The sequence below is a fragment of the Macrotis lagotis genome, chromosome 7 (genome assembly GCF_037893015.1).
Source record: "Macrotis lagotis isolate mMagLag1 chromosome 7, bilby.v1.9.chrom.fasta, whole genome shotgun sequence".
Classification (NCBI taxonomy): Eukaryota; Metazoa; Chordata; class Mammalia; order Peramelemorphia; family Peramelidae; genus Macrotis; species Macrotis lagotis.
Genome location: NC_133664.1, coordinates 36,485,684 through 36,510,218, shown reverse-complemented (window position 1 = coordinate 36,510,218; position 24,535 = coordinate 36,485,684). Strand labels below are relative to the sequence as shown.

The 24,535-nt window shown below is 39.7% G+C and overlaps 1 protein-coding gene across 6 annotated transcripts in view; it reads left to right on the top strand.

The window, feature by feature from the left end:
- Positions 1-24,535, top strand: part of PLCL2 (phospholipase C like 2) — a 317,611-nt gene that overhangs the window by 214,789 nt on the left and 78,287 nt on the right. For 5 of the 6 annotated variants that reach the window (XM_074195739.1, XM_074195735.1, XM_074195738.1 and 2 more), the window contains exons 2-3: positions 5,980-8,466; positions 12,715-12,918. In XM_074195739.1, coding sequence (XP_074051840.1) covers positions 6,031-8,466; positions 12,715-12,918 — 2,640 coding nt within the window. In that variant the 5' untranslated portion in view covers positions 5,980-6,030. Of the gene's footprint in view, positions 1-5,979; positions 8,467-12,714; positions 12,919-21,290; positions 23,471-24,535 lie in introns of those variants that run through there. The other variant, XM_074195741.1, reaches the window with a different exon arrangement.

The window sequence follows — 24,535 nt, the reverse complement described above, 5'->3', positions numbered from 1 at the left end:
GTAGGTATTTCTAAAAATTCAGGGATCCCTTATGGATGTAGATCATTTGAACTAAAAATGGAAATTTCTCTAATTATACACAACACATAATTAGAGGGAATAAGCATTTATTAAATGCCAGGACCATGCTAAGCATGCTAAGCACTTTGCAATTATTATCTCATTTGGTCCTCACAACAATCCTGGGAGAATTATCTATTATCTCCATTTTACAGATGAGGAAAACAAGGCAGAGAGAGATGTTAAGTGAGTTGCCAGGGATATCATAGCTAGTAAGTGTAAACTTTGAATCCAGATTTGAACTCAGGTTCTCTCAACTCCAACCCTGTCTCTCTTCACTTAGCTGCATCATTAAAATACATATAGCTAAACATATGTGTCTATGTTTGTCAGAGGAATGTGTTTATAGCAGATTAGAATATTCAAGCTGTTGCCAGTCCCACCAATTTATGTTCTAGTTTATACATTGGGTACCATTTATGGAATCTGAGCTCATACTTTATCTGTTGTGATAAAGGAAACATATTTCTCCTCTCTATTCATTAAAATCCAAAAGGATTCATGAAGTATCTACTAGGAGCTTTGCTAAGCATTAGGGGTACAAAGAAAGGGGAAAATTCACCTTGAATGGTAGCTGGGAAAGACCTTGAAGAAAATGGGAGTTCTAGTGAGACTTCGAGGAAGCCCGGGAAGCTAGGAGGCAGAGATGAGAGGGGAAAGAATTCCAGACATGGCAGACAGTCATTGGAGATGCCCTGAATCAGGAAACAAATACCAGCGAGACTATTGCCACTGGATAGGCAAGAAGATGATGGGGGAAAAGTGTAAAAAAAGTAAATGATAAGCTAGATATCAGCCAGTCAACAAATATTTCTTTTTTGTTCCTCTTTGCTAATATTTTATTCAAAAATTTTGCATCAGTATTCATTAGGGAAATTGGTATATATTTTTATTTTTTCCCCAGTTACATGTAAAGACAGTTTTCAACATTCATTTTTGTAAGCTTTTGAGGTCCACCCTTTTCCTCCTCCTTCCCATCCTTCCCCTCACCCCTTGACAGCATGTAATCTGATAGAGGTTATACATGTACAACTTTTCAACAAATATTTCTTGAATTGTAACCCAAAGTACATAAAACTTGCTCTCTTATAAAATATTTTGAAAACCGTTGCATTTTGTAATGTTTATTGACTGTATAGTTTTTGGATATTCTAAGAAATAATATGGCTTATTGATTAGGGGGCAGATTTTGTTCTAAGGAAGACCAGGATTCAAATTCTACATTGCATATATTCTTGCGGTAAGACCATGAGAAAGATGTTCAATCCCCTAGTGCAACTGTAGAAGACTATCAGTGACAGGTGAGTTGTCAGTCTGTACCAAGAGAAAACAATTCCACATTGGGACTTCTCTAAAGTAATGAAATCGTGAGTCCATCCCTTCAACTCAGTAGGTAACCAATTAATCGGTAAGCATTTATTGAATACCTGCTATACTTAAAAGTCTTAGATTGTGACTCATAATGAGCTATGTTAGGCTAGTTAATCCCTGGACTAACTGAAAGATGATTTCTTTTCAAGTTGCAGCAAATTCCCAACATGACTCCCATAGATTTCATGATTGAATCTGTAGGGGGGGACAGACCAAAATAACCTTGGGTCTTTGCAATGGTCTATCTAAAATGCCAGAGTAAAGAAATTATGATATAATGGAAAAAAATGTTTCTGGCTAGTAAAGACTTGAAGATCCATTTTCTTAATTGATTTTTCATCTTACTGTGATTCTTTTTTTCCATTATTTCCCAATACCAGTGGTTTTTTTTTAATAGGAAACCATAATGCATAGAAATCTCATACTGATTAGGACATTATCTCATTTCTTAGCTTCTTCTTGAATTTGATTTACTTTTTAATAAAGTCACTCCTGTTCTGGAAAATATGAATTCCCTTATTCAGTAGTCCTGTCCTCACCATAGGGCTGATCACAGATTTAATATAATGTAAACTTGATTGAACATTTTAAACACAATGCATGCTTCAGGGATCTGGAGCCATTCTAATAAAACATGTTTTTGTGGATAGAGTGACCCTTGTTTTTATTTTTGCTTTTTTTTTGTCTCCAAAGATAGAGTTTTTTTAAAAGTACTTTTCTGCTGGCTTTTATGCCTTATATTTTAGTAACCAAATCACAGATGTCTCTGTTGCTCATTGTGAAACTTTGAGGGAAATGATACTTGTAAGACTAAGAGCTGGGATTTAATTACCCAAGATGCAATTTGCTTATGAAATTGTATATATTCAAAAATAAAGAGCAGTTTTGAGTTTCAGCCATAGAGGAGAGCATAATAACTTTCCCAAAATACAGATGGGAGAGATTTTCCTCTAAACTGGTGAAGTCCAGGCTAGGAGAATTAGAGTGATCTTAATATAATATTTGACTGCATATGATTTTTTCCTCCTGGAAGAACTCCAAATTTTATCCCCCATGCCTCACACTCTGAATATGAAAGCAGTGAGAAAAAATGGAATATATTTCTCAGTGATTGAAAACTTGTCACAGATTTCACATATAATATTTTCAATTATTTATTTTTTATTTTGAATTTACAGTTTTCCCCCTACTCTCACCCCCCCCCCACAGAAGGCAGTTTGTTAGTTTTTACAACATTCCCATAGTATGCATTGATCTAAGTTGAATGTGATGAGAGAGAAATCATATCCTTAAGGAAGAAAAATAAAGACATGTATAATTTTTTTAATTGTTTGAAGCCATCCGTCCATCTTTAAGCTTAAACAGAATGTTCCTTATAATAAAGATTATTTCTGACTATTTATAAATCAACTTTTAGAGACAGAAAAATGTGTTCATGGGTTTGGGGAAAGTAAGTTGTGTGACTTGGCTTGTGGAATTGAACAAGATGTTCTAATTTCGAAGAATTTTAGAAATCTCTATAGTCCCCAGTTTCTCTTTGGGTAGTTTTAATGATTCGATAGGACTGGATTGCTTTCCAGTGGTATCTTACGGCTACTAGCAATACAATTCAGTGTTCTAAAGAAAAGTTGCCTATGATGGCCTCGATAGGCAATGGGGAAGTCTACGATTGACTTCAGTGTGAGATGTGAGGCAAGAGATATCATCAAGGAAGCAATCAGCAAGTATTTATTAGGCATTTAATTTTCTGTGTAATAATATACTAGGTGTTAGGGATTCAAATACAGAGAATGAAATTATCCTTAATTGTAAGTAGTTTTCATTCTAATGGGGGGGAATAAGTACATCTCTAAGTGTATAAATAATCAATATAAATAAAAATACAAATAGTTAAATACAAGTAGTTAAATGTGAGTGAACAGTTGGATGTCATAGTTGGTAGAGCACTGACCCTGGAGTCAGAAGGACTGGGGTTCAAATCTGGTTTCAGACACTTACTAGCTCTTTGACCCTGGAAGGGTCACTTAACCATGTTTATCTCCATTTCTTCCTCTGTAAAATGAACTGGAGAAACAAATGGCAAACTGCTCCAGCATCTTTGCCAGGAAAATCTCAGAGGGGTTTACAAAAAATCAATAGCAGTAAAAGACTCAATAACAATAAAAGTTAAATACAAGATTGTTTGAGAGGGATGGCAGGAATAGGGGGATGGTATTAGGAGATAGGTCATCTAGAAGATGGTGCATCTGAAAGGAATTTGCTTTTTTAATAAAGTCACTCCTGTTCTGAAAAATATGAATTCCTTTGTTCAGGGATAAAGAGATAAAGAGAAAGTGCCCTCTAGGCAATAGAAATAGCAATATAAAGGCTTGGGTACCTGTAATTGGGGTATCCTGTGTGAGGATGCTGGCTTGACTGAATTTCAGAGGAAGAAGGAGAGTGATGTCCCTGAACCTGGACCAATAAGTTGAGGCCAGGTTTGTGAAGAGACTTTCAAATTAGAAGAGGTAGCAGGAGTCTCTGTAATTTATTAAGGAGGTAATAGGGCCAGATCCATACTCGTGGGAAATCACTCACAAGATGTGTGGATAATGGATGTGAGTCAGGAAAAGACTTGAGGCAGACAACACAATGAGCCTTTATTTAGGGCTTATTATGGGCTAGGGACTGTTGCAAAAGATGCAAAGGCAAACACAAGACAGTCCCTGCCCTTGAGAAGCTTACATTCTTACGTAAGAGAGCTGAAAAGGGGGTAAAAGCAAGGCACCTAGGAGGGGAATGAACACTGGCTAGATTGGGTACCCAGTGGAAGCAGGAGGCATTCCAGAGGAAGAAGGCCACAGAGGCAAATGGATGGTCCACAGTGAAATAGCTCGAGTGAAATAGCCACTGAGGAACAGAGGCCAAGTCCACAAAGTCAGAAGTAGAGCCAGGTGGAGAACCAAGCAGGAGGCAATTGTAATACTGTAGGTCAGGTGGGTTAAGGACCCGAACCAGTGGGGAGAACCCTATGAGTGGAGAGGAAGTGGGAAAAATGACCAGACATGGCAAAGTCCTGGATATATGCAGGGGGAGAATTTTATGTCTGGAAATCGATACTCCAGTCGTATAGTGAGAATGAGGGTAAATACATGGACAGCTTGTGTGCTATAAAATGTCAAAAGAATGAGTAGAAGACCTCTAGCACTTTGGGTAAACCCCTCAGATGCATTTATGGAAGGACATGAAGGATGGTAACATAGATTATGTAGGATGAGTTTCATTATTCACATTAATGAGACCAAAGGTCTCATTAATTAGAGTATTATTATTTGGAATATTAGCATAATATTGGAGGGGCCATGTTTTGGGGGCCTTATGTAATTACAGAATCTCCTTTTTGGAATCAAGCTGTAGAATTTTAATGTGGGAAGAACTTCCAAAAGAAATCAAAGTCTCTTGTCTATCTGTATCAATCTGCCTCTTGGCCTCTATTTCTTCTGTGTCAGTGTCTCTTTCTCTCTGTCTCCATTTCTCCCTCCCTGTGGCTGGTGTCTGTGTCTCTGTGTCTCTGTCTCTCTCTCTGTCTCTCTGTCTCTGTCTCTCTCTGTCTGTCTGTCTGTCTGTCTCTCTCTCTCTCTCTCTCTCTCTCTCTCTCTCTCCTTTGCTATCCTATTTCCCCCACTTCTTTCCCTTTCCTTCTCACTCTTTTTCCCTCCCTTTCTCCCTCTCCTCCTCCTCCTCCTTCCCCCTTTCCCTCTTCCTCCCTTTCCGTCTTTACCCTTCTTTCCTTCTCTCCTTTTCCTTCTTACATCTTTCTCTTTCCCTTTTTCCTCTCCCTTTCCCTCTTCTTCTCTTTTTCTACCTACCCTTCTCTATTTTTCCTTTCCTTCTTACTCTTCCCCTTCTCTTTTCCTTTTCTTCTCTTTCTCTTCTTTTTGTCCTCTCCCTTTCCTTCAATCTTTCTCTATCTTCTTTCCTTTTTTCTCCTCTTCTCCCTCTCCCTTTCTTTTTTTCCTGTCTCCTCTTTCTGAAGTAGAATTTCATATATCCAAATAAATCATGGAACCATGAATCCTCCAATTATGTGGAAATCTGAAAAGTCTGAGATTTCTCCTGGAGAACATGTAGCTCCTTGTACTCCCTCCTTTCATCTTGCCCCTGGCTTGCCATGGTACCCTTTGATATGGATTTGTGGTTAGTCTCCAGAGCAACCCAAATAATGTGGATACTGAATATGGATCAGGACTAGCCACAAAAGATTACCCTTTAGTGACAGCTAACCTTGTACTTGCTCACACATCCCATTGAACATCAGTTTAAGAGTGAATTCCTACCTCTCAGTGTTACATACTCTCCTTGTGTCACCCTGTATAGTATAATCATTAGAAGTTAATGAATATCTTGTTTATGACTCAAAGTATTGGCTGCTTAAGAATGAAAGGTGATTTTATTTTTTAGGAGAGAAAATATCTTAGCATTTTGTCCCCAGCCTAGAGCAGAGAAACCAAATGCATATATTATCTAAATATACTAAAATGGATTATTTTTTTCCCTCTCTTTCCCCAGGATGGCACCAAACAGAAAAGAGAACGGAAGAAGACGGTGTCATTTAGCAGCATGCCAACGGAGAAGAAGATCAGCAGTGCGAGTGACTGCATCAATTCAATGGTTGAAGGCTCAGAACTCAAGAAGGTTCGCTCCAACTCTAGAATTTACCATCGGTATTTTCTCTTGGATGCTGACATGCAGTCCCTGAGATGGGAGCCCTCCAAGAAGGACTCAGAGAAAGCCAAGATTGACATTAAGTCAATCAAGGAAGTGAGAACAGGAAAAAATACAGATATTTTCCGCAGCAATGGTATTTCCGACCAGATCTCTGAAGACTGTGCATTTTCTGTGATCTACGGAGAGAATTATGAGTCACTCGACTTGGTTGCCAACTCTGCTGATGTGGCCAACATCTGGGTCACGGGGCTGCGATACCTCATCTCTTACGGCAAGCATACGCTTGATATGATAGAGAGCAGCCAAGACAATATGCGGACTTCTTGGGTGTCACAGTTGTTTAGTGAAGTCGATGTAGATAATTTTGGACATATGTCTCTCTGTAGTGCTGTGCAATGCATCAAAAACCTTAATCCTGGCTTAAAAACAGGCAAAATTGAGCTGAAGTTCAAAGAGCTCCATAAGTCCAAGGACAAAATGGGCACTGAAGTGACAAAGGAAGAATTTGCAGAGGTTTTCCATGAGCTCTGCACTCGGCCTGAAATTTATTTCCTTTTAGTTCAGTTTTCAAGCAATAAAGAATTCCTTGATACGAAGGACCTTATGATGTTTCTTGAGGCGGAGCAAGGAGTGGCCCACATCGATGAAGAAGTCAGCCTTGAGATCATTCACAAGTACGAGCCATCCAAAGAGGGCCAGGAGCGGGGCTGGCTCTCCATAGATGGCTTCACTAATTACCTTATGTCCCCTGACTGCTATATTTTTGATCCGGAACACAAGAAAGTTTGCCAGGACATGAAGCAACCTTTGTCCCATTACTTCATCAATTCATCTCATAATACCTACCTGATAGAAGACCAATTCCGAGGCCCATCAGATATCACGGGCTACATTCGAGCTCTTAAAATGGGCTGCCGGAGTGTCGAATTAGATGTGTGGGACGGGCCAGATAATGAACCTGTAATTTATACAGGCCACACCATGACCTCGCAGATAGTCTTTCGGAGTGTCATTGATATCATCAACAAGTATGCATTCTTTGCTTCAGAATACCCTCTTATTCTGTGTCTAGAAAACCACTGTTCAATTAAACAGCAAAAGGTAATGGTCCAACACATGAAGAAAATTTTGGGGGACAAACTCTACACGACATTACCCAATATGGAAGAATCTTATCTGCCTTCTCCTGATGTCCTAAAAGGAAAAATACTCATTAAGGCAAAAAAACTTTCCACCAATTGCCCTGGGGTAGAGGGCGACGTTACTGATGAAGATGAAGGAGCAGAAATGTCTCAAAGAATAGGGAAAGAAAATGTGGAGCAGACTAATGTGATGCCTGTCAAACGATTTCAGCTTTGCAAAGAACTCTCTGAGTTGGTGAGCATCTGCAAATCGGTTCAGTTTAAGGAGTTCCAAGTGTCCTTTCAGGCTCAGAAGTACTGGGAGGTTTGTTCCTTTAATGAAGTGCTCGCTAGCAAATATGCCAATGAAAATCCAGGGGATTTTGTCAATTACAACAAACGTTTTCTTGCCCGAGTCTTTCCTAGTCCCATGAGGATTGATTCCAGCAACATGAACCCTCAGGACTTTTGGAAGTGTGGCTGTCAAATCGTTGCCATGAACTTTCAGACTCCGGGTTTGATGATGGACCTGAACATTGGCTGGTTTCGACAGAACGGGAACTGTGGCTATGTCCTGCGGCCAGCCATCATGAGAGAGGAGGTCTCCTTCTTTAGTGCAAACACAAAAGATTCTGTCCCTGGGGTTTCCCCGCAACTCCTCCATATCAAAATTATCAGCGGGCAGAACTTCCCCAAGCCCAAAGGCTCAGGTGCCAAAGGAGATGTGGTGGATCCTTATGTCTATGTGGAAATCCATGGAATCCCTGCAGACTGTGCTGAACAAAGGACAAAAACCGTGAACCAGAACGGAGACACTCCCATTTTTGATGAAAGTTTTGAATTTCAGATCAACCTCCCAGAACTGGCCATGGTGCGCTTTGTAGTATTGGATGATGACTATATTGGGGATGAGTTTATTGGGCAATACACAATTCCCTTTGAGTGTTTACAGACTGGCTATCGGCATGTTCCGCTACAGTCGTTAACTGGGGAGGTTTTGCCTCATGCATCTTTATTTGTTCATGTGGCTATTACTAACAGGAGGGGAGGAGGGAAACCTCACAAGAGGGGACTTTCTGTAAGGAAAGGGAAAAAATCCAGGGAATATGCCTCTTTGAGAACCTTATGGATTAAAACAGTAGATGAAGTATTCAAGAATGCCCAGCCACCTATACGGGATGCCACAGATTTGAGAGAGAACATGCAGGTACAGTTCTTGTTTCTTAAAAATTGAACTTTTGGCATTTCCATAGAGCTCTAAGATGAATTTGTTTACAGTTACTGTCTCTCAGACCTGTGATTTGTAAATGTCAACTGCATTCAAAATATTTTTCATTAATTGCATTTCCTCCCATCCCACCCCATCAATCAGATTTTTAAAACTGCAATTGAATATTCTTGTTCTGAAAAATGGATGATATGTTTGAATAATTAACTCTTGTCTTCTATCACCAACACTTGCTAAGGGAGCTTTTCTTTTTTTCCTATGAAGATATAAACAAGAAACAAAACCATTGTTTCTGCCTTGATATCTGTAAATATTGCTTATTATAAACACAACCAAGCATCTCTTCAGTAAATGCAACATGTTCTGTGACATTCCTGTACCTTCTATAATGTATTCTATCCTGGATGGATTACAGAGTGGAAGCTCAGGAAATAATTGCTGATTGATGGATTCATTTGGATTGTTAAGATTGCTTTAGAAGACTTTCTGAATACCTAAAAACAGAAACTCATTTCTTTTAAATAAGGACTTTAAATATCTATGTGGATTTTCCACTGCCTATGTGGAGAATATAGAAGCAATCAAGCAACAAATTATTTACTGAGCAAGTACCATATGGTAGTTGAATAGATGCTCAACTTGATCTGAGTTCAATACTATCTCTGAGGTTTATTAACTGTGTGGTCATGATGAGACCTGTAAGTTGAATGATGTTTCAGAGAGAATCTAGATCAGGTTCCCTGTGACCTTGTGCAAAAATTCTCTGAACCTCAGTTCCTCATCTGTCAAATGAGGAGATTGGTCTAAATGACATCCAACTCAAAATCCATGATTCTGTGGTCAAGTAACTCTATTAGAATTTCAATATCTTTATCTTTAATGTTGGGATAAAATCATCTGTAGCGCCTTCCTCGTTGAGTAACTGTTGGCTCTAATCTTTCATGTAGAGTTTTTGGCAAACATCAAAGTGCCATTTTAAATGTCATTTATAATTAGTAAGTACTGGGAGTTTTGGAGGATTAAAAAAAACTAAAGATCTGGGCACTGGCCAATCATAGAGTATTCTCTGAAAGGTTAGGTATCTTAAAATAATAGAAAAAAAATTAAATGACCACATTGTAAAGAATCCTTTAGGCTGGTAAAATCTACTTTGTGATTTGCACACATTTTCCTTAATTGTTTTTACCCCTTGCTAGCTTCAGGACTGCTTCTTGTACTCTTTGTGGCCTTAGGCTAATTCTTCAGTCAAGAAGTATTTATTAAGTGCCTGCTGTGTACCAGGACCAGACCAAACAATAACTTCTTTAGGCCTCAGTTTCCCCATTGGCAAAATGAGTGGAAATAACGAAATGATTTCCTAAGGTCCTTTGTATGTCTGGACGGCTTTGGTTCCATGGATCTCCAAAATCTTTTATTGGTCCCTTCTCATTTATCAATCATAGTCCTCATTGTTGTCTGTGCAATACATTTAGGAATAATAGCTGTTCCCTTAGAGGTAAAATAAAATGAGAGGCTGTATGTTATAACAGATGGAGAACTAACTAGGAGATCAGGAAGACCTGGGTTCGGGTCATTCTTTTGACACATACTGGTGATGTAACTGTCAATGGACCCAAGCTTTTCTGCATGATTCTTATTGGTAGAAGGAATCCCCCTCACTGGAAATCCCCTAACCCAATGAAATGGAAGGGTTGGTCCAGAAAGGGGGGGTACATGCAGAAGAAGCACATTCATCTTTCTTGGAGTATTAGGTTTTGCTCTAGCATTAATTATTATGATCACAGGATTCTGTGGACTGGTACACATCATGCAATGATACATCCATTCTGGATACTAATCTGTTTGAACACCAATTCTTATAGCTTTTCCAGGACCCAAGTAGCAAGAGGTTGTCCAGAAACAAACAGGGAAAATCCTAATTGACCCAATTAATGGGACTTTATTGTTTTTCACAAGGATAAGTTGGGAGCATGGAACACAGTCATGAATTCCTGAACAGATAAACTTAGAAGAGACATAATTTTGTGGAAAGAAGATACTTCATTAATTCATGGCCCTGGGATTTTATGCATGTGGGTCTTTTCTCCACCCATGTAACTTTTTGTTCCCTCTACACATAGTTGATTTAGAGAGTTATTGTGGCTGAAAATTTTATTGTTTTGTGGTAATGAGCATCTCCTACTTCAGGTTGGTCCTTGGAAGATGTACAGTGGAGGTGGCAAAAAGATACAGGGTTTGATGCTTCTATTAAATGTGAGAATAAGAATCAGCCAAAAATAATTCCAAATGATTACTTAGTCACTCCCTCCCTAAACCAAGAATAATTGGCAAAAGTTACAATGATGAGTCACTTCTGTAGGCTGTTGTTAAATGTGTTTTTCTTTTTCATACCCTCACTTGTAGCTGCCAACTCCTGCTCAGATTGACATCCCTCTATGTACATTCATTCATAATTACCTTGCCTGGCTTAGAATCATAGGACCATAAATTTTGAACATGGAGGCCATCAGGGCCAACTCTCTCATTTTACAGATGAGGAAACAGAGGCCTAGGGAAGTTAAGTATCTTCCCCACTGATGCTGGCCTCCCAGCATAACTTTAAATGCTAAGAATTTATCATGATGATGTTTCATTTTAAAGATAGGGAAACAGAGGCCCAGGGAAGTTAAATGTCTTCCCCACTGATGTTGGCCTCCCAGCATAACTTTAAATACTAGGAATTTATTATGATGGTGTTCCATTTTACAAATAGCAAAATTGGGACCTCAGGAGGTTAAATGACTTCCCTATTGATGGTAGTGACTTTAAATATTAAAAATGTGCTATGTTGATGCTTAGAGATAATATTGGGGAAGGAGGTTCCTGGACTTGTGTAATGAATATCCAGTATGAAAAGGCACTTCATGGATGTGGATATGTAACCCATCTCTTACTTAGAGTTTTAGCTGCCTGGATTCTGCAGAGGTTTATCAAGTTATCTATCTATGGTCACATTAAAGGTATGTGAGAAATTGGACTTAACTCAGATTTTCTAGAATCTAAGTCTTCCCCTTTAACCACCATCCCATGGTATCTCACAATAATATTCTTTCTACCAGATGTCCCAAAAGTCTTAGTGTAGTTTTAAGAATTTTAGGGAATGGGAATGCCTAGTACAGTAGTGAGAATAGCCCACATTTGGTAAAACACATTCCTCACTATAACCCAATGAAAGATCATGTAAGTTGTGTTACTCCCATTTTTTTTAGGTTTTTGCAAGGCAAATGGGGTTAAATGACTTGCCTAAGGCCACACAGCTAAGTAATTATTAAGTGTCTGAGACCAGATTTGAACCCAGGTACTCCTGACTCCAGGGTCGGTGCTTTATCCACTGTGCCACCTAGCTGCCCCTATTCCCATTTTGTTGATGAGGAAACTGATAATTGGTTCACTAGATGTTATCTCGCTAAGTTTCTGAACCAAGATTTTTATTCAATCAAATTTTACTCAATTTTACTCAATCCCTTGCTCTCCTCATTACAAGGTGTCCTTGAATTTTTTAAAATAGATATTCTTGTGGTACACCTGTAGTGGTTTGAAATGAGAATCCAAAGACCTTTGGGAAGAAAAAGGAAGACTAATTAGTTCAGAAAGCCAAGGCTATACCTCCTAGGGCTGTATGCCCATAATGGGGTCATTAGCTACCCCTACCTACTCAAAGAGCATTTGGAACTGTAGCCAATAGCAATCCTAGGATTTTTTCTGTATATTGGAGGAAATCACCAGGTGAGATTCAGATTTCTGTGATACTAACTTCACTTTCCTCTGTGGTTTATTTAACACCCAATTCAAACTAGGACTAACTTTTTTTTAAAAATAAACTTTTTTTCCCCCTTGAAAGTAGAGAGGAGCTAGTTTTTGTATGTTCACAATTGTATGTCAATATTAGCATTGTTGTGAACTTTAAACTGGCGATATTATGCCCTCTGGAAGAATTTTGCCTCTCTGACTTTTTCAGTCCTTTAGATAAGTTCTGGTTAGAGATGTCCATAACCACCACATTCATTTTGTAAAAAAGCCATTTAATGTTTTTTTTCTTTTTCAGATAAAATGATCGTTATTCAATTTGCTCATGGCTCTGTTAATGGCCATTGTGCCAGGCCATTCAAGTATGTCATGAAATGGCCCAAAGGAGGAATGGGAAACCATTGCTTACTATGAAGTAACTCCTTTCTTTCTCTTTAACAGAATGCAGTAGTTTCATTCAAAGAATTATGCGGACTCTCTTCTGTAGCAAACCTCATGCAGTGCATCCTGGCCGTTTCGACACGCTTACTTGGACCCGATAATACTCCCTTGGTGGTTCTGAATCTCAATGACCAGTACCCCACAATGGAATTGCAAGGGATAGTGCCGGAGGTTTTGAAGAAGATTGTCACTACGTACGATATGGTGAGTAGCTCTTTGGAGTTGTATGTAGACCAGATGAGAAAGGCATCTTTAGATGATATGCCAGACATGTGGTGGAAGCTTGTGCTAAGATGTCCTTCCCCTGTTTTATGCTTTAATTTCCCTATTAGAAATGTTAATCCATTGGATATGAGGTATTTATTTTATTTTTGTGGGCCTGGGTCCCCTAATCTCACCCAGCCTGGAAACATAGCCATGGTTCTAGTCCTATTCCATATAGGAATGGAAGTTTTGACCTGCTCAATTTCCAACCTGAAGGGGTTCTCTGCTCCATTTTGGTCTGCCAGGCTTACCTCTGTGTGACAAACACTACTTTCAGTAGGGACTCTGGGTGCTGGTTACTTTGGGATGTGTCTTCCTTTGTCCAATCAAGTGTTTGATTGCTTTGGACTTCAGTAAGACCTAAATAATTTTCCTCATTAGACAGGAGTATTGAATGAAGAGGATCAGGGGTCAAGAACTGAAAGGGACCTCAGAGGCCATTGAGTCAAGCTTCTTTTTACAATGAGGATTGTCCAAGATCCACAGCTAGTGTGCATCTAATGTGGGGTTTGAACCCCAGGATCAGTGTCCCGTCCACAACTAGCTTATATTACAAATACAGGGGATTTCAGGAAAAGGGCCATCTGGCTACCAACATTAGGAGATCCACAAACTTCTGTAAGTTGAAAATGTAATTCTTGAACTTGTGAAACCTTGGGCCCTGTATGCAGTCCTAAAAAAAGAAGGTAGAATTTGACCCTGGACCCTATCAATCTTCACTTTCACAGAGATACACCAATATCAAACTTGAGGTATAATGATGACATGAAAGGGAGAAAGAAAAGATGTGATTAGTGAGAGAAAGAGAAAGTGCATGAAAGGCAGAGACAGAGGCAGAAGAGGAAGAGAGACAGAAGAAGAGAGAAAGGCAGACAGAGAGTCAATACCAGTTGATATCTTCAGACAGAGAGATGGAAGGTGAAACTCTGCTACTGTAGCAACTCCACAGGAAGGAAGGTTTGAGAGTGGATGAGGTGCCCTGGGGCTGCCTCCCCATCTGTTCCCAGAAAAGAATGGGAAAAGAAAGGAGGCCTCCTGACCAGGCCCAAGAACCAAGGGAGATGCAGCCTGTTCCTCCTACCTCCTGGCAGGCAGGGAGAGTCGAGGAGGTCACCCAGGCTCTCTCTTTTCAGCTCCAGGGTAAAGAGACTTGGCAGCAATGATCTTTCCTCTTCCAGAAGAAGGTTGCTCTTCATCTCTCCCTCAAAATCAAATGTAAGATTGGTCTCACCCCTCCCTGATTCCCAAGCACTAGCTGGTGACCAAGTGGCGGCAGTAGCAGCTTCTCTTGGATAAACTTGGATTCACTTTCTGTGACTGTTCATTGGCTTCACTCTGGCCTTTAGGAAGGAGCTACAGAGGAGGAAAAAGGACCAGGGAGATTTCAGTCCCATAGACAGTGATTAACCAACCAGGACTCTGAACTCACATCCTCTGACCTCAAAACCAATACCTTTTACAACCATACCACACTGCCTCCCAACATGTGGTGTTTTAAATAATGGACAGTTTCATATTGTATTAAATTTACATGGATTACCAGTCACTCCCAATACCGACCCTGTGATTTAAGCACTAGGGTTATGATCACTCCCATTTATCAGATGGAGAAACTGAGACTGGGAGCGGTCACACCACTTGCAGAGGCTCATCACTATTGACAAAGTATGTTTTGAACTTATCTCTCCTCCCTGACTCAAAGTTTAACATTTCATCCATTTTGGTAAAAAAACTCTATTTTCTGTCTACGAAATGAGAGAGGGAGTTGGGCTCACTCTCACTCACAATACACTACCCTGATTCTGGAGGAGGGTTTATTAAGGGATACCTCTCTTGAATTGGTCAGGAAAGTTCTTTATTATTTTTTTGAGGCAGTCAGGGTTAAGTGACTTGCTAGACTTACAGCTTTTTAGTGTCTGAGGTCAGATTTGAATTCATGTCCTCTTGATTCCAGACCTGGTGCTTTCTCCACTGCACTACCCAGAGGTACCCGAATTACCAGGAAAAACTTTCAATAGTCAGAATTCTTCTTCTTCCATCTTAGAAAGGTTCCAAAAAGACAAGCCCAAACCCATCAGACACATGCCCTGCTTTATCTCGCTAGTCCAGACGTGATCAGCTGAACAGATATAGGGCCAAGAGAGGGCATGGCCAGACAGCAGACTGTCTGAACCATTTGGGAGTTTCAGTGGATGACTGGGTTGGAATGTGTCAGCACTGAGACATGGCAGCAAATGACTTGACCTTAAGTTATAAGGAGAGGTGTAGGGTCCAGAGGAATGGGTGACAGATCTCCCCTGTATTTTTTGAGCAGACTGTTTTCTGGGACTGTGTTCACTGGCAAGGGCCATATTTTAGGAAGGACAATGGCGAGGGTAGGACAAATTCTGATGAGGGCAGCCAGCATGGTGAGTGGGCTGGAGACAATGCCAAGTGAGTATTGGTTGGAGGAACTGGGTGGAACACTTATTCCAGAAAGCATTTAAAGGGTCCTAATACCTGTCTTTGTGTATCTGAAGGGCTGCCTTTGATTGTTCTTTTTTGTTCAACTGTATTAACCTAGTGTCTGTCACATAGTAGGCACTTAATGGTTGACACTGGAAGAAGGAACTGGAAGCAATGGGTAGAAATTGTGAGGTGACAGATTTCAGGAAAAACTTGGTAATGGTGAGGATTTGTCCACAAGTGGAATCTTGGGAACCAGTCATTTCTTTAGAGCCTGGCTGACCACTGGTTTGCTTCTTCAGGACTGGCCTGGGCTAGATGACCTTGGCAGTTCCTTCCTATCAAGTTGTTCTATGATTATATAAAGAGAAAAAAATCAAAAACCTAACCAAAATCACTTTCATAGATGCCCTAAGGCATCCTTTGGATGAACAACACCTGGAGAAGGCAAGTCAAGAATTTCAAAATATGTGTCAGCATTTTAATGCACCAGTAATAGTAGTGAAAAGCACTGTCCCTTTTCCCTTTGTTCCCACTGATCAATACATTTCTGTCCTTAATCCCACTTCATTGGAAAGCCCAATTATAAATGTTAAAGTGTAAAGGATTTGAACCTGGACCAAATAGCTTCACCCGTGACACCTGAATACAGTAAATAGTCTGCAACAAGAGAAACAAAAGAGGAATTAAAGGGAATAAACAAACAACAGCCCTGGAGAGCCCTACCCTTTGGTAACTATTGGGGAAAATTGAAGTATACCTTTAAAATCAATAAAAGACATATTAATAAAAGAAGGATTTTTTTTTACCCTTTTATTTCTGCTATAATTTAGACTAAGCTAGGGACTTTAGTGAGTGTTTGATGCTGTGTTTTACGGGAAATTCAATTCTAGCAGACCCTTATTAAGGACCTATTACTGTATGCACATGGTGCTGGTCTAAGGAAGGAAAGAGAGAGGAAATGCCAATAACAATTTAAATGATTTGTAAACTTAATCCACAAATAAAAACAGGGTTTAGTTTTGCATTCATAAACATCCTCATTTCACTGACCAAAATCAGACTGACTTTAACCCCTTCAGAACCATTGGCTTTGATTTCTGGGGTCATTGTGTGGTGAACATTTTTAATAAATTTAACCAATTTTTAAATAATTGTAACTGTGATTTCATTGGACTGGAGAGTTCCAGATGAGGACATCTCCTCCTATCAGCCTATTAATTGCAATTCAATGTTCAGACAGTTACCCAAGAAACCAGATGACTATCCTAAGACTGTCAGAAGAAGGAGTTGAACTCAGGTCTTTCTGATCTGGGGGTCAACAACTTTCCATGGACCATTACGTGTTTCCTTTCAGTGAGTTGAATAATTAATTATCCCGCCTTAATTCTTTTAGAGGTAGCACAATAAAATAGAAAGAACATAGGTTTTGAGGTCAGAGGATTTGAGTTAAAAATTCTGCTTTGGTCATTTACCCCTTGTATAATAGGGAAATCATTAGGCTTGAAATTGAGCATCTTCATCTGTAAATTAAATGAATGCAAGTGAAAGCTAGGTGGATCATTGGGAATCTTGAAGACCTGAGTTCAAATGTGACCTCAGGCCCTTATTAGCTATGTAACCCTGGACAAGTCAGTTAATTCTGTTTGCCTCAGTTTTCTCATGTAAAAATGAACTGGAGAAGAATTTAGTAAACCACTCTAGTTTCTTTGCCAAGAAAACCCTAAATGATGTCGTGAAGAGTTAAGTCATGACTGAAGGGTCAAACCACAACAGTGCCCAGATGATCTCTGAGGTCTTTTTTAGTTCTAATGGTATGTATATGAAGTGCTTTTTCTATGAGGGTTTATGAAAGGGACTTCATGGGGGTTAATGGCAGTCCTTTTATTTTCTCATATATAACCTCAGCTTCCAAGATGTCCTTGCTGCATGCTAGGGTTGCTGAGGGTTGGGGTGACCTTTTATCAAAGACAGGACTGTGCTCCAGTCTAGAGTAGGTATATGGCCATGCTGTGATTGCCCCTCTTTACTTTGAAAGTTGGCATTAATGGGCATTGTGTAGTCTAGGTAGAAAATTTCAGTTTCTAGCCTGTCTGGCTGATAATCCTATGGATGGTAACATCTGTTATATTCATCTTGCTTTATTTTTGTATTATAAAAGGATCAGGCAAAACATTCTGATTTAATTAAAAATTAAAGATGAGGAAGTTTATGCTCTATAATTTAGAATTCCAATAGCTCTGATGCATTGTGCCTCCGGCTTTGTCTATTTCCTTCTCTTATTAATTCTGTCTGTTAAATTAAATAATGAAAAGAGTTGTGATTAAATTCAAATCATTGCCACAGCCGTATTATAAAAAAAATCTTCTGATATTTTATGGTCACTTTTCATGGTAACTTCTGTATTCATTTTTTAGAAAGAAATACTTCATAGCTTCTCTTCTAATGAAAATATGTTATCTCTATCTGAAAGGAGAATCAGAGTGAGGTTTTGAAGAACTAGTTAGAAGAAAAGAATAAGTAGTTGAGGGCTTCTTCTTCTTCCTAACAGACTCTGGTCTCACAAAATAGAAATAGGACACCTAGAAAGGCCTTACCTATAGCCTTTAATACTCAGAATACTATAAAACTGGACATTTACGTAGCATTTTAGGGTTTTCAAACTACCTTACAAATATAGTCTAATTTTATCCTCAGAAGAACCCTGGGAGGGAGGTGATATTTTTATCTTCGCTTTACAGAAGAAAACTGAGGCAGATAGAGGTGACATGGGTATACAGAGTCGTACAACTAATAAGTGTCTGAAACTGGTTTTGAACTTAGGTCTTCCTGACTGCAGGCACAGTGCCCCAATACCTAGTTATCCAAGTCCTTTAAATTTTTATTTTTCATTCTTGAAGAATTCTATGGCTCTTGATCAAAAATTCCCCTAGATGCATTATTTCTCTCTTTTGACTTGGCATTATAAGTCTTCTCTGAGTTCCCCTTTGTAACCCAAGGACAAAAAATGAAAAATCACCTACATTCATGTAACAAAGTAATATTTGCCAACATCTTGCCTCCCAAAAACTTTGTGAAGTAGGTATTTCAAGTATCATCCCTATTTTACAGATGAGAAAATTGAGAGGTTGCACAGCTAGGCTATGCAACTAGAAAGCAGCAGTACTTGGATTTGAACCCTTAAATCCCACCATGTTTTTCATTGCTCTTGATGAAGGAACATCATCCTGTAACAAAAGAATGTGATTGATAATGAGCTCCGTTACTTGAATGCTAAGAAACCACTTCAGTACTCCTAGGATCTAAGATTCTGTTAGTGAGAAGGCTTCTGTCAATGCAGGTACCATAACCCTTGTCCTGGAACTGCCATTGAGAAAGGTATCACCTAACTGGAATGAATTCCTCTGAACCTGATGGGACCCCTTCTCAAGGAAGAGACATGAGATCATACTCAAAACTTTCCCATTTTACTGATGGAACCCATTTCACTGGCAGAGCCTAGAAGAACCCAGGATACCTTCTATATCATGAGATGCAGCATCAGGAGACTTTATTAAACTAGAGTGATCATTCACTTTATTTTTATAAACACAATTAAAGCCATAATCCAGCCATTTGGCCCTTTATAGGATTTTCTGCAACAGTATAAAAATACTACATATGTTCTTTTTCCTGAATGAATCTTATTAAAGTATAGATATCGCTTATGTCGAGGAAGGCTGGAGAAATTAAGATGTTTCATGAGATTCATGATATAAAAACTCTCTGAAGAAGAAATGAATTCTATTTTTTTCTGAAACTGTAGAGCATGCTTCTAATTCCTTAACATTAAAGGGATCAAAAGATGAAAAAAAAAAGAGAGAGAGATGAGAAATAACAAATGTGCTATCAATGATATAGTTAATGGGGTGCTCCCAAAATGGTGACCTTGCTTCACCCTATCAGAAACCAACTTGTGTTTGGATGATATTTCCCTAGGGGTCAGTTGATTTTAATGGATACATATCTAAATATTTTACCAGCACTTTCCCTTTCTTCTTTACTTTTTTCCTCAAAATGAATCCATTCTATTGTTCCTTTTTCAATTTTACTACCAATTTATTGGTGTTGACAGGCCAGTCAGTTCATCCATCTGGTAAGGGTTGTTCCTTTTATGTATTTTAAACAATTTGTATCTTGTAAGAGTTATTTGTCCCCCACTCAGCACAATGACTATGGCATAGTAGGTAATAAAAGGTAGTTTATTATTGACTGACTGAGATGTTCCATCCAATTCCAGTCTCAGTCTTCTCTATTAAATTCTGCTCTCAATTTTCTGTATTAACCTCTGATTTGAATTGTTCATTCAGTAAAAATCTATTTTCCTAGAGTGAAAACTGTATCTAAAATTAAATATAGATATGACTCCACCCTCATACTTATCAGCTTTGATCAGAATTTTCCCTAGAAAAAAATGCCAGTGTTGAGTACAGTCAGCCCTTATTTGGGGCTGTATTTATTTTTTTCTCGGCCCTTTTTTAATATGTTGAAGAAATGAATTACATTTCATGAGAAATGGATTCTGACCATCTGGGCCAAGCCAGAGATGATCTGTAATAAGGTTACTATTGATTCCTGCCTCCTTTGTGGCTTCTTTTCTCACTGGACCGCTACAGAGGTCAACATTAAAAAGGTTTTTTTAATTGGAGGTGTCAACTTTGCAAGCCACTGTAGTAGGAATATAAAGACTAGGGGTAGCAGCTCTGCTGGAAGACAAGAGTCAACTACAAATCACTCAAGTAAGAAATGAAGTCTTTCAGTAAGGAAGGGGTGGGAGGGGTGGGGTCCTCAAAAGGAAGAGTCAGAAACCCACAAACTCTAGTTTCAGATCTTGTGGCTGGATATGGGGTGACTGTCAATACAAAGAGATTTTGAAATACAATTACTCTGCCACTTTTAAAATCCCACATTCTATACAACAATTATCCCTTACACATTATAGGTGTTAGGTACATACATACACACGATCTGGAAAATTTACCTGAAATTTTTGACCCTCCCTTCATATCAGAGAAACAGTCTGAAGATTTTCTTTGTCTTTTATGGGGTCTTATAGTATTAAAAGATAAAATGTGTTGGTATTATGCAATATACAATACTATACATATATTTTATGCATTTCTGAATTTCTAAACTTTTTCTGTGTCATCTGCTGGTCTTTGCTTTTTGTCTGTAGCTTCCACAAACTCCCCCAAAATTCCTTTTTAATTTCTTATGCCAACCCTCAATACATCAAAACCACAATGGAGAAATTCATGATGTGGAAGGGATGACTGGAGTGTAGTTTTACTGAGAGGGCTAAAGCCAACTATTTGGTCAATGTGAGGGGAGAAGCTGTGGTTTGAAGTAAATGAATCAATCAATCAAAAAATGATCATTACTATGTTCCAGGGACTGTTTTAAGGATAAACATGTACTAATTGAAACAATCTCCACTCATCAGGGACTCGCCTTCTAAAGGAGGAGACAAGAACTTCATTTATAAATATATAAATATCAGAGCATATCATTAGCATTCTGTTTGGTTCTTGAGCAAGTCTACATTGAACTTCTCAATGTTGGCATGACTAAGCAAAGTGGAGAATTAGGTTGGTAGCCAATAAAACTGGAACCATCAACCAAGACGCATTTATTAAGCATGTACTCTGTGAATGGTGTTGGGAATCAAGGACAACTGTGAAACAGCCTCTGTCCTCATTGAACTTAACGTCCTATAGGCACCTTTGTCCTGCAGTCAGGATAATTCAAAAAATGATCCTATACCCCCTCTGGCTGCATTGACACGTGTGACTTTGGGTGACATAGATTATCTATTCTTCATTCTTGAGGTCTTTCTTTCATTCCACTCTGGAAGGATTCTGGACAGAAAATGGATGGCATGAAAAGCCCAAGTGAGAAGATGGCGACAAGAAGGGATCAAGTCTTAGGCGCTCTCTGATAAAAACGTGAAACTAAGGACTCTAACTAAACTTTCGAGAGACAGAACCCACAAAGGGAACCAGTGAGGCAGTTCTCCTACTCAAGGTAACCTGGAAAAGAGCAGAAAGGCTCTGCTCCCTGGGGTCAGAGGGGTGGCCTGCCAGAGCGAAAGAACTTCAGCCTCCCGGATGCAGCCCCAGGGCGCTGGGAGCCGTGGCTCACAGCAGCAGGGGAGTCTCCTGAGCTGCACCCCAGGGAGCACCAGGCACAAAGTGGGGGAACAGTGGGGGGACCTCTGCCAGAGTGAGCACATGGAGCCCAGCCCTCAGGGCACACAGCTAGCAGCTTGGTCTCCCCCCCCCCCCAATCCAGGAAACAGAAGCAGGTGGAGCCTGTAAGCAGGAGCCCCCAGGGCATGAGCCCATTGAGCTGAGGGAGGTGAGTGAAGAGAGAGACTGCAGAGCTCTGTCCCCTGCCCCTGTAACAGGACTCTGGGGTTCTGACCACATTCAAATCCTGATCGCTGTCTAGGCCCCCCCATAGAACAGCAAGGGCCTCCCCACCTCAGCCCTGTGGCAGAGGGGGGCGCTTATGGTCATTCACAGACCAGGAGGGAGGACAGAACCTCACACACTGAGACCCTTGTGGGAGTGTCCCAAAAGCTCAGGAAGCACCCCAAAAAACAGGCTTAGGCTGGGAACATGAACAAGCAAAGAAACAAGAGGAAGACCATTGAAAAATATTTACAGATGAGCCCAAGAAGGATCAAAATGCTCAGTCTGAAGATGAGGAAGCACAAGCTCCTGCATCTAAAGACTCCAAGAAAAACAGAAATTGGGCTCAGGCTATGATAGAGCTCAAAAAAGACTTTGAAAATCAAATGAGAGAGTTAGAAGAAAAACTGGGAAAAGAAAGGAGAGAGATGCAGGAAAAACATGAAAATGAAGTCAGCAGCTTAGTCAAGGAGATCCAAAAAAATGCTGAAGAAAACAGCATGCTAAAAAAACAGCTTAGGTCAAATGGATAAAACACTTCAAAAAGTTATTGAGAAGAATGCTTTAAAAAGCAAAATTGGCCAGATGGAAAAAGAGATAAGAAAACTCTCTGAGGAGAACAAATCCTTCAGACAAAGAATAGAATTCAGGGAGATTGATGAATTTACCAGAAATCAGGAATCAATACTTCAAAACCAAAAAAAAAAGAAAAATTAGAAGAAAATATGAAATATCTCATTGAAAAAAGAACTGATATGGAAAACAGACTTAGGAAAGATAATTTAAAAATTATTGGAATGCCTGAAAGTCATGATCAGGAAAAGAGCCTTGACATCATTTTCAAAGAATTACTACAGGAAAATTGCCCTGATATTCTAGAAGCAGAGGGCAAAATAGAAATGGAGAGAATCCATTGATTCCCCCTGAGAAAGAGATCCCAAAAAACCAACCCCTAGGAATATTATAGAAAAGTTCCAGAACTCCCAAGTCAAAGAGAAACTATTACAAGCAGCCAGAAGGACACAGTTCAAATATCATGGAGCTGGAGTCAGGATCACACAGGACTTAGCAGCAACTACATTGGAAGCTCGTAGGGCTTGGAATACAATATACTGGAAGGCAAAAGCACTTGGAATGCAGCCAAGAGTCAACTACCCAGCAAGGCTGAATGTCCTCTTCCAGGGAAAAAGATGGACTTTCAATGAACCAGGGGAATTTCAAATGTTCTTGTTGGAATGGCCAGAGCTGAACAGAAGGTTTGATCTTCAGATACAGGACTCAGGTGAAGCACAGAGATTGGAGGAGAGGGGGAAAATATGAGGGACTTAATGATGATGAACTGCATGTATTCCTGCATAGAAAAATGACACCGATAATACTTATATGAACCTCCTCAGTTAATAGAGCAGGTAGAGGGAGCTTTTATAGTTGAAGCACAGGGGAAAGCTCAATTTGAAGATAAAATATGGTGTAAAATTGGAGTCAATAGAAAAAAAGGGAAATGGAATGGGAGAAAGAAAAAGGAAAGGGGGAATAGGCCAAGATATTTCATATAATAAGATTTTTTTTATTATTACAATGAGCTATTGCAATGATATGGAAGGGGGGAGGCAAGGGGGAATGAGGGAACCTTTGCTTTCATCAGAGATGGCTAGGAGAGGATACAGCATATATACTCAATGGGCTATAGGCATCTGGAGTAAGAAGGGGGGGAGCAGGGGGTGGGGATGTGAATAAAGGAGGAGAGGATGGACCATGGGGGGAGAGTGGTCAGATATAACACAATTTCTTTTTTACTTGTTACAAGGGGCTGGGATTGGAAGGGCTGTCCAGGACCATAGGGCCAGGTGGATTCTGGGCCTAAGGGGTGGTATGGGGCCTCAGGGCCTCTTGGCCCCAGGACCAGGGATCTGTCTGGTGCACCATTCAGTGATCCTACAGCAGAATCAGAGTGAAAGGAGAGAGAAAATAGAGTACATGGTAGTGGAGAAATAAGAAAGGAGGGAGTTGCTATCAGTAATGGCAACGTTGGAAAAATATGGAAGTAACTTTTGCGATGGACTTACCATAAAGAATGTGATCCACCCATGACAGAGTTGTTGGTGTTGGAACAAAAACTGAAGCACATTTATTATTATTATTATTATTTGGGGGAGGGTGCAGGGCAAATGGGGCTGGGTGGCCTGCCTGGGGCCACATAGCAGGGTGATCTTTGGGTGTCTGGGGCCGGATTCGGACCCAGGTGCTCCTGACTCAAGGGCCAATGCTCTGTCTGCCACCCAGCCACTCCTACTATTATTACTATTTTATTTTATTTTGGGTCTTTTTTTTTTCTTCTTTTAGGTTTTTGCAGGGCAGTGGGGATCAGGTGGCTTGCGTGTCACACGGCTGGGTGATTGTTGGGTCTACGGGGCTGGATGTGGGCTCAGATGCTCGTGGCTCCAGGGCTGGTGCTTCATCCATTGTGCCACCTGGCCATACCTACAATTATTACTATTATTCTTTTTTCAATTTTAATTTTTTCCTCTCCCCTTGACTTTATTGCCCAAGCAAGTCTATATTCATGGGGGAGGGGTATTTTGTTTACTCTTAAACTAGAATATTTCATTAATGTAAGAAAAACATTTGTACAAAATGAGAATTAAAAAATAAAATTAAAA